At 31.4% G+C, this 13,764-nt stretch overlaps 2 protein-coding genes across 4 annotated transcripts; both read right to left on the reverse strand.

Moving 5' to 3' along the window:
• Positions 1-1,777: 1,777 nt before the first annotated feature.
• Positions 1,778-5,256, reverse strand: LOC129287064 (plant-specific TFIIB-related protein PTF2). Of its 3 annotated transcripts, none has more exons than XM_054923204.1 (2): positions 5,112-5,256; positions 1,778-3,551 (listed from the first exon to the last, which is right to left on the reverse strand). In XM_054923204.1, the coding sequence occupies exon 2, from the start codon at positions 3,361-3,363 to the stop codon at positions 1,834-1,836; it is 1,530 nt and encodes a 509-aa protein (XP_054779179.1). In that variant the 5' UTR covers positions 3,364-3,551; positions 5,112-5,256; the 3' UTR covers positions 1,778-1,833. The 3 variants fall into 3 exon arrangements, with proteins under 3 accessions (XP_054779179.1, XP_054779181.1, XP_054779180.1); XM_054923206.1 differs by having other exon boundaries at positions 1,778-3,501; positions 5,112-5,230; XM_054923205.1 differs by having other exon boundaries at positions 1,778-4,494; positions 5,112-5,219.
• Positions 5,257-8,260: 3,004 nt separating this feature from the next.
• Positions 8,261-11,408, reverse strand: LOC129286809 (probable inactive dual specificity protein phosphatase-like At4g18593). Its single transcript, XM_054922861.1, has 3 exons — positions 11,326-11,408; positions 8,673-8,907; positions 8,261-8,571 (listed from the first exon to the last, which is right to left on the reverse strand). The coding sequence occupies exons 2-3, from the start codon at positions 8,896-8,898 to the stop codon at positions 8,417-8,419; spliced, it is 381 nt and encodes a 126-aa protein (XP_054778836.1). The 5' UTR covers positions 8,899-8,907; positions 11,326-11,408; the 3' UTR covers positions 8,261-8,416.
• Between the last annotated feature and the right edge of the window lie 2,356 nt (positions 11,409-13,764).

Here is a 13,764-nt window from a genome sequence, read left to right on the forward strand (position 1 = left end):
CACTTAAATTATTGTTTGCAAGGTCCAAAATCTGGAGTGACTTGAGTTGACAAAGATGGGAAGGATTAAGACCAACCATGATGTTATCCCGCAACCTGAGCATACGTAGTGAAGGGAATGTGTTATTAGCCCATGATGGTATATATCCAAAAAACTTATTCTCACCCAAATGTTAAAATTTCAATTTCATCAAATTTTTTTAAGGTCAATCGAAACTTCTCTTCAAGGTAGTTATTGTTCAAATGCAACCAAAGCAATGAGACAAGCTTTCCCATTGAAATAGAAAAATCACCTGAAAGTTTGTTGGATGAAAAATTTATTTCAATCAATCTAAGTGGTGGATTATCTCCCCAACAATTTGGAATTTCACCGAAATTGTTGTTTTTGGTATGATCAAGGCTTTCTAGATTTAAAAGGTGACAAAGACTTTGAGGCTATATAAATATACAAGTTGATTGAGATCTCTATAATTTTTTTTTTTTGGCTAGAGATCTCTATAATTTAAGCAAAACATATATAAAGGAAGTCATCATATTTTATTCTTTATTTTAATATTTTTAAACTTTATAAATAGTCCTAGAGTTTTTCATTATAGTCAAACTTTGATTAATTAAATAGAGAGTTGCATATTTTTTGGTTGCACATCCTCTTTCCTCTCCATCTCCCTCCTTTCTTTTTCTCTCTTTTTCCCCACCCCTCTCTGTTTCAAATCAATCATTATCATAACCAAGTTTCCACTACACCTTCGTTCCTAAGTCCACGCTACTAAAAAATTGGCAACAATGACTGATAAATCCATTACTAAATAGCAAAATCTATAGCTAATGAATACTTCAAGGTAGAATTTTGTCTTTTGGCCTATTGAATGAAAGTCACTTCTGAATTATTGTAGTGGAGATGGATTGCTTTGTGTCTTGATTAATATTGGTCCAGTTAGTTGTTTTCTTTTGAAGTGTTACATTTTGATTTTAGAACCAGGTTTGATTGGTTGAGATTTTATTAGTCTATTGAGGATAAGTTTGGCCATTACGATACATAAAAATATATTAGTCATGCTTTATGCAGGCCATGATAGGGAGCTTGATGAAATTATAAAAATAGTAAAGCTTTATTTGACATTTTTATGCATATATTCCATTCATATATACTTATGGTTGGTATGACCTTTAACTTGCTATCTCGGTTTCAAAATATGATCTTATCATTAAAGTTGTATATGCAAATTAAACAACTATTAAATGGCCTAATTTTACAAAACGTTTATAACTTAGTACTTGCATATTCTCTTTATCTGTATTACTATTTAATTCAAAGTTAATACAGGATAAAGCTTATTCAAATAATTAAATCTCCATTAAGCTTTAGTGTGGGGATGAGACTAAGGAATACATATATGCCCTCTGTTAAAATACATAAAAGGCATTTTTAATTGAATTATATCCCCCAATAAGTTAATTAATTATTTTTAAATTGATACTACATTTTCATATTTGTCCTTATTTAATATAAGGTATCTCATTTAAAGGTGTTGAGTTGAATGATTTATTTATTAAGAGTAACTTGAAAAAAAAAAACCCATTAATTACACATTAAAAATTAAAAATACCTTATATTTTTTAACATCTAACCTTATAAAAAATACTTTATATTTTTAGGGGAAAGAGTAATTTGAGTACAATTTAATATTTTATTAACAGCAACGTAGATGATTAGTAGATAATTTGCCAAAAAAAAAATGGTGATAAGAAAATCAAAGCAAAAACGCGACACAGACACGTGACAAACTTCAAGCAGGAGCTAATTGCAAAACCAGAAAAGAAAATTAGGAAAATCTCATACAATGCCAGAGTTAAACACATGTAAATCCAGCAATGTATTGTAGTATCCCTTCTCAATTTCCTCCTCCTTTGCTTGATGAAGAAGTAAGGTCTCAATAATCAAGTCTTCCCAATCAACTCCATCAACTAGCTTTCTTCTTCTCTTCAATTTCTTCCCAGAACAATCAGCACTCAAATCAGAATTTAATGGATGCATAATTCTACCTATACGCACCTTAGCAGCGTTGATCTTGTCTCTCCTCATCTCACATTTCTGGCAGTTGGAAATAAAAGAAGGTGGCATGGTTTCGAATCCCACGTCCTTCTCAAGTAACTGTTTGAGTAGAAGCTTTTTGCTCAATTCTGATTTTCCATTCCACCAATCGCTACAATCCTGAAGATCAACCCTGTCTGAAGATTTCTTGTACAACATGGATAAACATTCAGGTGAATAAAGCAGTTTGCTTGCATCCCTAGCACTTGGTCTTGTAGAGTGAATGTTATTTTGTGATATTCTACAATGTGAATCACTTCGCAGGTTTATGGCATCATTCTTCTGTCCATGTTCATCAAGTCGTCTTAAGCATTCACTAACCACATCAGCCAAATTAAACTCTGGACTATCTAGGTTGTTCCTTGTATCAACAGGTTTCAACATAGCCTTTGTCTCCAAATACTTGATTACAGATGGCGCATGTTTAACAATGTTTTTAGTGGTGATATCTCTACCCCAAGGCAAGACTTGTGCCACTTCTACAAGTTTCTCTAAAAGCTCTTTGTATCGTGTTTTACTAGTGGAAACCACAGCATGAACTTCCTTGGCCAACTCATTAATCCCAATTTCAACCTGATTCAATTCTGCTACCAGAACTAAAACAGCAACTACCAATGGAAGTGGCTTACGTCCAGTACTCAAAAACCACTTCATTGCACATTGTATTAAAAATATCCCCTGCTTGCGCATTCTGTCTACTTTGCTCCTCTCAATTCTAGTAAAAGATGGAGAAATCTTAAAGACCCTTTCCAATGAATGCACAATATCAAACTCTGGAAAATCAAATTTTTTCAAATCCATAAAATCAATAACTCGTTTAATCATCCTACCCAATTCATAAACATCACACCCAACTGCCCAAGCCACTTCAGCCATAGACATTGGGCGATTATCCTTTCGCATCACTATATACACACATGCACCAATTAAAACCTGAAACCAATCACCTTGCCCAAATTCACCCTCTGTTATGGTAGAAATCATCTCTTTAATATCACTAATTTTTGAAGATATACCTAATCTAGAAGTTAATTCATCTATCAAATTTTGGGCTTGAAAGAATTTCCTTTCTTTGTAACTGTATATAGTACTTGCACCTGCAGTTCCAACACGGATGAATGTCCCTTGTGGGCCATTGATGCCACCAATATGAGCTTCATACTGATCATATTCTTGAACAACACCACACAAGGAACATATCAAATCCCCAGACACATCATCCCTAAAAAGAGAAGTTTTCCCACAATTGTTGCAGGAACGTGAGCTTGCCATTGGGTACCACAAATTTCAAAAGGGGAATATTTTTCCAAGGTGGTTCTTCCACAGGACTGTTTGGTCAGCGAAATCAAGTTCTAAAAGAATACTCTTTGGAGAAGATACTGAACAGGCAGGGAAGCTATGCTTTTTTACCTGCAATACTTCAGGTAATTCACTGGCAGATTGGTATGCAGATACTAGGACTGCATTTATTCAAACAAATAATAGATTAATACATAATACAATCCAAAGACATTAGACTCGAGTTCATCTTCTAATGAAATTAGCTTAGCTCATCCATACCTAGATAAATAAATTTATTTATAGAATTATAGAATGGCATACCATAAGATCCAAAATCATACATATAAAAATCATAAATCTTAGTTGTGCATATAGAATGGGAATCCAAAATATGCGGCACACATGCTTGCTAGATAAAAATGGGAAGAAAAAAAAAAACATGAAGAAGATTCACTTAAAAGTTGTGCATTTACAAATGTGCAAATAACATAACACTGCATATCTACAAAGGCAACATTCAAAATCAATTCCTGAGTTAAGTTAGACATGAAAAAATAATTAATTGCACATTACATAAGCTCATATTATTTTTCAGCTTTAAGTTTCTACTGTTCACTTTGTTTTAACAAGACAATGAAAGGTAATTCTCCAAAGCTACAGTAAATCTAGGAGGAAAAGGCAATACAGAATAAAAGATACAGTTTGGATGATGTGAGCTTATTCAAAATTCTAAAGTCCAATTCCCTGGTGCAAGAAAAACTGTTAATATACCATAATAAACCAAAACTCAAAAAGTTTGATATAATCACAACCCAAGCAGATGATACCGAGTGAAATATGTATGCAGAGAAATCAGAGAATGAAAATTAACTTGTGATCACTTTTCTGAGCAGGGGCAATCCTTTTATCAAGTAAGTTTTGGAAAATAAATACATAATTAAATTTCTAACAGCTTTAACCAACATCATGACCTCATTTTACCATATTATCCCAAATGGAAAAATCAAAAGAACTGGGTACTTTAGCAATGATGCAGCTCTGTGAATCAAACCATATATGTTCTCCAAGTCCTATAGTTTACTTCTCATCGCTTATTTTCAAGATCCTCTTCCTCCACACACCCTATATGAATATGTAAATAAATAAAAACTTTAATGAACTTTCTATAAATTGTATAAACTTCTTTCCACTACTAACACAACACCACTCAATTACACCCATTCAAAATTCCAAAACACCAAAATTCATATCTTAAAGATTCTCCAAGCATGATGATTTACATCAGAAAGTTTCTCCATATTACTTTAGCAATAGCTAATTATTTAATTGAGATATGATCCTCTCTCAGACCTTTCAACGAACACCCAGTATGCAATTTCCAATTCAATCAATTAAACTTTTTAACCTTCAATCTCCGGCCCAACACATTTCCAAACATACATAATTAAATTCAACATGCTTTTCAAATTCAATCCCCCACCAAGAATCATTTAGGCTTAAAGAAAATTCAAACCCGCACTATCTTCATCTTACTCTCTAGACTAAGAATTTCAGCTTGTTCAAACCCCCTCCCAACACAATCACACACCTCAGCAGTACAATGAAAAATAATTACAATCTCAACCACTTAAATACACACACAGGGATGAACGAGGAAAAAGGAGGACTCAAAACTCCTCACATCAGATCAGTCACAATAGAGCAAGCAAAAAGAAAAAAAACAAAAACAAAAAAAGAACCTGATGACGCGAAAAGTCGAGGTGGAAACGGGTCTAGGCTCATCAACAAGACGGCAGAGGAAAGAAGAGAAGAATTTCGAGCTCCCCTTCACCAGATCGATGACAGCAGAACTGGAAGAGAAGAAGAAGAAGAAGAAGACGGCGGCGAGACGAAACACAGGAGGAAGAAGAAGAGATCGCGACCTCAACGGAACTCACCACAGCAACGAACGGCATGCCCACGGTTATTGGCGACGGACGGACGGAAAGGAGGAGGAAAACGGTGGTCAGGCGCAGGGTGTCGAAGCTCGCTCACGGTTGAAGAACGAACGCGAAAGGATTGGTTAGGGGTGTGTTCAGACGTCGATTGATCTGGTATCATCTCGATCTTATCGGAACAGGTCTTGTCTCGATCTAAAAATAATAGGAACGGAACTTTACGAGACGGCACAAGAAAAGGATTCAGGACGGGACAGAACACGTCTCGAATATTATATATATATATATATATATATTTTATTTTAAATATATTAATTATATTAATATAATTTATACTTATATTAATTATATCAATTATAATTTTAATACTTGTAATTCTTATTTAAAACTAAAGTATTTTTATATTGATAATTTTAATAGCATGGATTAAACATAACGATATCTTTCTTTATAATATATTAATTATATTAATATAATTTATTTTTATATCTATTTATTTAATAACTTTTACTTATAACATATTTCTTGCTTGTTTTTAGAAGAGTAATTAGCTTAGTACATCTTCACTAAAGTAGAAGAACAATTATTTGATATTGTGTTTGACTTGCCTGTTGTTACTAATTTTATAGCATAAAGATCACTTGTATTTTTTATTATAATATGTAGTTGTAATTAATATAATTTAATAATTAATTGTAAATTATTTTTATTTATATACTTGTGTTATTTTAATTTTAAACTTAATAAATTATATAATTTAAAATTTTAATAAACGTTATTATCCAGATCTTTTTTTGATCTTATTTCATTTATCGGGACGATGGGACATCTCGATCTTATCCCGATCCCGTCCCGACTCTTAACGAGACGAGACGACTTTCGAGACGAGACGGGACACGAGACCAAAATTCAGTTCTGATCTTTTTTTGGGACGGGACACGGGACGGGAGTGTCCCAATCCCGTCCCGTGAACACCCTTAAGATTGGTTTTGTTTAAAGGGCATTTCAGTAATTTTACAAGGTTAAAACAAAAAATCACAGCAAATATTTCAAGCAGCAACCAAGGATGCATGCCATTATTAATGGGTCGTAAAAAATTTTGAAATATTAATTCAATTCAAGACAATGATTAAAAATTAGATTGAATCCGCCGGTCAAACCATCGGGTAAGGTCAAGCTAAAAAATACTTAGGGTGTTGGGCCAAATTAAGCCACTTTAAACTGACAATATAATCGAAAACTAAGATCAAGTCAAGAAATGAATTCAGATTTTAAAAATTAGACTGTTCAAAAATACCCCTTTTTATATTTTTATTAATTTTTAGAAAATAACTCATTTTTTTAATCATTTATGTTATGTTATAACATGTGACTTGTTAAATCATGATAAAGTTAAAATATTTGGCTTTATTTATAAGTTAAGTAATAATTTTATATTTATTTTTATATTTAAATTATTATATATATATATATATATATAATTTTTTAGTTTAATTATTAGGTAGACAATTTGACCATTAGGCCATGTGAACCATGAATAATTAACCTTTTTAGTTCAATATCTTCAGTTTGAAAACATTGGTTTAGGAGATAAAAGTAAAAATGATTTGAACTATGAAAAGATCAAAGTACCTTTCATTACATTAGTTATGCAAAATTACTAGTTATTATTTTTCTTACTTCACTTATTAATTTATTAATATCACTTACAAATTATATTTGTTTGTCAAATAAATAATAATATTAATTGTTAATTTACCAACTTTACTTGTTAATTTACTAATATTAATCGTAAATTAAAAGACTTGATGTTAATAAATTAACAAATAAAGTTAGCAATTTAATAACTGATGCCATTGCTTATAATTGAACAACTGATGTAAAGTATTATATAATTATTAATATGTAAACTTATATTAGTAAATTAATAAATAAATGAAAAAAATTAACAGCTAATAATTATATATAGCAAGTAAAAGATACTTTAATTTTTTTACAATTAAAATTATTTTTTCTTTTATCTCCCGAACTAAATTGAAATTTTAAATTTTTTTTAAAACTCACTAATAATTATATTACATCCCTAATTTTCATTTGAAATTCTCCCAATATAATATCTCCCTTGGCTACAAGGGAGTTCGAACCAAGATCCTGGAGGCAAACGCACTGAACCCACTAGGATATTTTTGATAAATTCATCTCAGTTTATAAAAATACATTGAAAATTTTTTTCCCAAAAAAATACACTGAAAATACTTTGTCAATTGTCACAAACTAAATTTTTCTAAAAAAAATTCTGGGTTATTTTGATGAATAATCCTTTCTAGAATAATATCTATGAATAAATTTCATAATAAAAAATACACAATATCTAAAATAATTTTCTAACTCTGGACTTTTGAATAATCCTTTCTTTCATTTTCATTCCATCCATGAATGTCAAACTTTAATCACTGCCCTGCTTACCAAAAGCCATTTGTGTTAAACACAGATTTAGCATATTTAGCATCAGGTGTCATATTGATAGAAACCAAATGTATGTGAAGGAAACATTACTTGATTAAAAGAAATTGATTACTGCTTGTTGACTTGAAAAATCAATTTTAGAGGTCAAAATCATAATTTTATAAAAATATATTTAAACATTCTATTATATATTAAAATTAATTATAAATTCAAAGCTATGTTTTTCAAAAAAATATATAAACACTTATAACACATGTCAAAATCAATTGTGAATGCAAAACTATAGTTTTCTTAAAAGAACTCAAGCACCTCTATACATGTTAAAATCAATTAAAAATCCAAAATTATGATTTGTAAAATAAATTATATCATTTTTTGATAAATTTTTGGAAAATTATAATTGAAAAGCAGGTAACAATAAATTACAAAATAACCGTGGTTTTGAGTTTATAAGAAATAATAATAAGAAATTTTGAACGTCCAAATTAGTTTTTCAATCGTGCAAACAAAAATGTGCACTAATTTATTATTATTAAGCACCATAATTTATAAGAAAAGCTCACAAGTGATGTTTAAGCATTTACTATCAAGCTTTTCCAAACCTCTTGTGTGGACTCTGAGAAAGCTGGGAAATGACTGAATCACATATAGCACTCATCTAAACGGCTTTTATGCAGCTGAAATGCAGGATTCACCCATGCTCCACAGCTGCACTGCAAACCTGCCCAGTTGAAGTAACCTAAACGAGCATTGCATCTCAAACAGAAAAGTTTTTCCTCTACATGGCCCTCATTAACTGCCAAGTGAATCAATATTCATGAAGAGTTTTTATGAAGAAGGAAGAGGAATCTTGTGGTTGTGGCAACTAAATAATATATAATTGAAATTTATAAAAACCTGCTTGCATCCACTTCATGGGTTCGACAAATACTGAGGTACAGTCGACTGGATGCTTTTCCATTTTCTCGCTTCTCTTCTTCCATTTGAAACTTGCTTCTCCTTGTCCATGATCATGTGAAACGATATTCTCATCTGAAGCAACAAGTCTCCGGCATTTCTTGCACCGGTAAATAACATGAGATTTTTTTGTGGTCTCCAACTCAGAGCTACCAGTTTCAGCCATCTGGATACACTGATCAATGATGTAGATGTTTAATATTCTGCTAGTTTGAAAGCATATGAGAAGACAATTACATGGAACCTAATAATATAGTTGCCCAATAGTCATTCATCCAGGCATGGTTAAATAAATGAAGTTAGAACAACTTCTAACTTCATTAATAATATAAGCCTCTCCACATGGTTACTCTTAGAACAACTTCTTGGATAACCTAGAGTTCATTATGCTTTAATCTTATTACGCCCAAGGCAAAGTACTTTGACTTTAATTAACTAGGATGTAATTAGTATTCAGGATGATCCAAGTGACAAGACTTAGCACACTCTGACATTGATCACTGTTACTTTAGACATTAGAGGTATGACAACAAAAGTGGATTCGGGATCACCATAGAGAAAGTTGTAGACACATTGAATGTTCATGTGAGCAGAAAAAGCAAATACTAAAATGTGCAAGGAATCCGAATTTTCTTGTTGATGGACTCTTCAACGTCAAATCTACCTATGTTTTTCTTGTTGCAGGTACCCAAACTAACATTGGTGGAATCTGGAGCAGAATTTGGAGATGGTGGGGTCTAGAGAAGATCAAAGCATTATTCTGGCTCTTGACAACCAATAAAGTACACACAGCGGGACTGGGAGCCAAAAGGGGTCTCCTTCAATCTAATGCCTGTCCTCTTAGCTTGGATGCAATACTTGTGAGGACGCTCTTCATCTTTTAAGGGACTATAAGCACGCTGAAGATCGCTGGAGATGCCTCGTTAAAGCAGAACAGTGGAATCATTTCAAGTGCCTGACCAGGGAAGATTGGATTACATGGAACCTTAAAAATGAAGTTGAAAAAGGGTCTACTTGACAGGCACCTTGGGCTGTCCTCTTTGGTTATGTTTGTTGGGATGTTTGGTGTGATAGATGCAAGAGACTTTTTGTGAATAAGGAGGTGGATTTAACTGGATCAGGTTTAATTACACTCCAAAAAGTTAAATCTGATATTAGTAAAGCTGATTTGGTCGAAGGCTTCAATGCTTGTGTTGCAACGCTTCCTGTGACGTTGACAGAATTGACTGGGATTATCTATGACTTACATCTGTGTTGCATTAGGGGTCCTCACAGAGTGAAAGTCTTCACTGATAGCGGCAAAGCCATTAATTTAATTTATTGTAGCAGTGATGATCAATACCCTTTCAAAGACATTATTGAGTAAGCTAGATCATTCTTACAAAGAAAGTGGCACGATTAACTTTATGTTTAGATAAGCCAATTTTTGTGTGCATTTACTTGCTAGGAATGCTACCTTTTGTTCAGATACCTGGTATATCTTTGATCACCCATCCCTTCATTGTATTGAGGTGGTGGATGATGAGAGAAATTCCTCCTTGACTTCTAACTAGTTGTGCTTTATACTTTGTTTTATCAGTTGTAATTCAAAATAAAATGTGCAAGGAAATCTATCCAGAGTTGCAAGCATTCTATCAAGGAATAAACCATAACCAGATACGAAAGCTTTGATATATATCAGTAGGTATAAACACATGAAAACAGAGATTACTAGAATACTTGAAAATCTGCCAAATTAGCAAAAGCATTCTCCTTTAGACTGAAGCAGAGAGTATTCGTTAGATGAGTCTTGGTGTTCTCAAGGCTGCTTATTCAGACTGTCACTTGTAGTTTCACCTTTCAGAAACACTCAAACACGTCTGTGTTCCCAATCTTCCACTCCACCTCTCTCTCAAGTCTCGTGTCCAAGCACATAAAATGACCATTATCTTTCTTCGCATTAAACATATGTAAACTCCGACTTGAACATATCAAGAAGTAGTTATACTCCCACTATTTTTACCCTTTTTTAAAAAAACAAAAGAAGGGAGAAAAACTTCTTGGTGTAATTCTTATAAATATTGTCGTGTAATCAACATTACTACATAACGAATGACAACCTTATTGTAAGTAATCTTGCATTAAAATAAAGGTATTTCACATAGATGAACTCGGATGGGAATCCGAGGACTCCTAACTATAATTGGTTATATATATATATATATTGGTATCATCCAATAAATCCGCCGGAAAGCACAAGTTACATACAGAGTGCTTATTTAGCTAATACATGACCTTCGAGATTCCAAAGTAGCCAACAAGTTAAGATGGACGCATTATGCGGTGATCAATCAGGACTTGCAAAGTTGTATTGTTCTATTATTTGTTGCCCTAACATTGTTTCCTACATAAATCATATTCACAGAACCAGAGAATAACACAGAAACATCAATCGATACCCCAATCGAATTTGTTAACTCTTGTTCGAATGCTTGATTTCATGTTATAAACATCAACCTTTGAAATTTTCATAAATAGGAAGGGAATAGCTTAATTTGATGGCAGAAGTATCTAAACAAGTCGAGACGATTAGCAAGAAGAGAAAGAAAATTACCAGTGGCAGAGTGAGAAAGCTCAATCCCTAGAATTGAACGCCAAATACGCCACCTCTGTCGTGGCCACGTACTACGCAAAAATCCCAATTTTAGTTGAGTAAAGGCCATTTATGTAAGATTAAAAAATAAATAACTTCTAGATAATTTAAATATTTTATAGAAAGAGATTATTTCGTGAAGATTTTATAAAAAAGATATATTATTTTATATTTGATTACAATAATAAAAAATAATTATTAATTAATTATTTTAAAATTTTATGATATTTTTTTATTTTTGTTTTATAAAAATAATGTATTATCTAATTAGTTTAAAAATTTATGATATTTTCATATATCTCACCTTTTACAACATAAAATTTTTTTAGATAGATCAGGTGCATCATATCATTTATAATTTACTCAATTAGAATGTTTTAAATTATTTAAATAAAATTTATTTTAACTGATTATATTCTTATAACAGAATGAATATTTAATTTCTTACTTTTTCTTTTTTTACTATCATTAACATTAAAATTAATTTATATTTAATGACATTTAAATGTCATATTTTTATTAAATAGATTACAAATGACATGACACATCTGATCTACTTAAGAATTTCTCTTAAAACATTCTCTCATGCAATGCATCAGAAAGTAGCTTCTTAAAATAATTAAAAATTTATTTTTTTCATATTTTAATTATTTTTAAAAATTTAAACAAATATATTGAAACTCACAAAAAAAATTTTCTTAATAAAATAAGTGGGAGCACATGAGCCCTAAGTCTCAAACCATACCGCATTAGCTGGTTTTTCACAAAAATATATTAAATATTTTTAATTAAATTTTATTTTTTGGCTTATTACTATTAAATTTTAATTTTCCTAAAATAAGATGAAATTAATTAATATTAAATTTTAGGTAGTATTTCAATTGATAGATATAAATCTAAATTTAAAATTTATATATTTAAAATCTCTTTGTTTAAATGGTATAAAAGTTTTAAATTCAAAGATAATGAAAAGGTAGATGAGAAATATGAAAGTAAAAAAAGGATAAGAAGAATAAAATAATTACCATTTTAAATAATTAGAGTGTAGGAAATATTTGAAATTATAATAAAATATGAATTTAAATTTAAATTAAATCCAAATCTAAATTTCTTATGAATAAATAGTTGATTTGGCTTAAATCGAAATCTAACCTAAACATAACATAATACTTGCATGAAATATGGAAAACAATTTGTATATGGCACAAGTCTCCATCCTAGTTGGGTTAATAATTTGTATCGGATGTTATGCTTTGTATAATTTAGAACTGTCAATTAGGACCAGCTCGGCCCTAAAAGGTTGGTCCTTAAAGGGCCAGGGCCTAAACGGGCTAGTCCTAATAAGCTCAATTATATATTAGGATTTCCTTTTACAAGGCTCGACCCTAGCCCTCAAGGCTAAAGAGCTGGCCCTTAGGGCCTCGGTCCTATTTTTAAAATTTTTTCAATTTAAAATTATAAAAAATATATTTATAATCACAAAAAAAGTTATTATACATAAAATTAAGTTTAAGAAAAAAAAGTTAAATCAATTTACACCACAACAATAAAGAAAATTTGAACATTTATGTCTAATATTAAATAGCAACATCAAAGTTAATACCAATAAAAATTAAATTTAGCTAACATTATCAGCTAAATCTTAATAAATGAATGAGAGATGAATGAATGCGTTTAATATATTTATTTCTTTGAGTTATATATTTAATCTTTTATTTTTTTTATATTATAATTTTTTTAAAAAAAATAAATGGGCTTAAAAGGGCCGGTCCTTTTAAACATAAATTATCATTTTTCCTTTCAAAGTAGTGGCCTGGCCTTAATTATTTTTGGGTTTAAAAGGACTAATCCGACGGGCTCAACCCTAATTGACAGCTCTAATATAACTTATAAAACATGAAGCAGTTGAGAAATTGAAAACAAATACTCCTAGAATTAGACCTAAACATGATTCATTGGCCACAGGAAGTACGAGGTTGCTTGTTTGTAGAAGACCCACGAGCTTGAGATGCTGACATCTGCAAAATCCAGTTGAACCCGTCTGCTTACATGCAACCATGCACAAAGGTGCCATATAGGCACTGAACAAGAACAAACAATTCTTAGGAAGAAGGCAGAAAGCCAATAAACTGCAACCCCAAACCATCGATCCAAAGACCACGGAAATTTCATAGACCAAGAATCTTCAAGTAGACCAATTTGGAGAGTCCTATTCTCAAAGCCCAAAACAACACAACTGAAAAACACACATCAAGTAGCCTGGGATCAGAACATAACACTACCCATTTCATGTTTCCCTTGAGTCACGAGCTTCATATCTCTAAGAGGCAAGCCTTTTTATCGGTAAAGCTCGCAAAACCATAAGTTGAACCCATTGAAGCTACGTGGACCAGAAGCAGG

Source organism: Prosopis cineraria, unplaced genomic scaffold (genome assembly GCF_029017545.1).
Source record: "Prosopis cineraria cultivar Desert tree isolate PC_DT_omini unplaced genomic scaffold, ASM2901754v1 PC11, whole genome shotgun sequence".
Classification (NCBI taxonomy): domain Eukaryota; kingdom Viridiplantae; phylum Streptophyta; class Magnoliopsida; order Fabales; family Fabaceae; genus Prosopis; species Prosopis cineraria.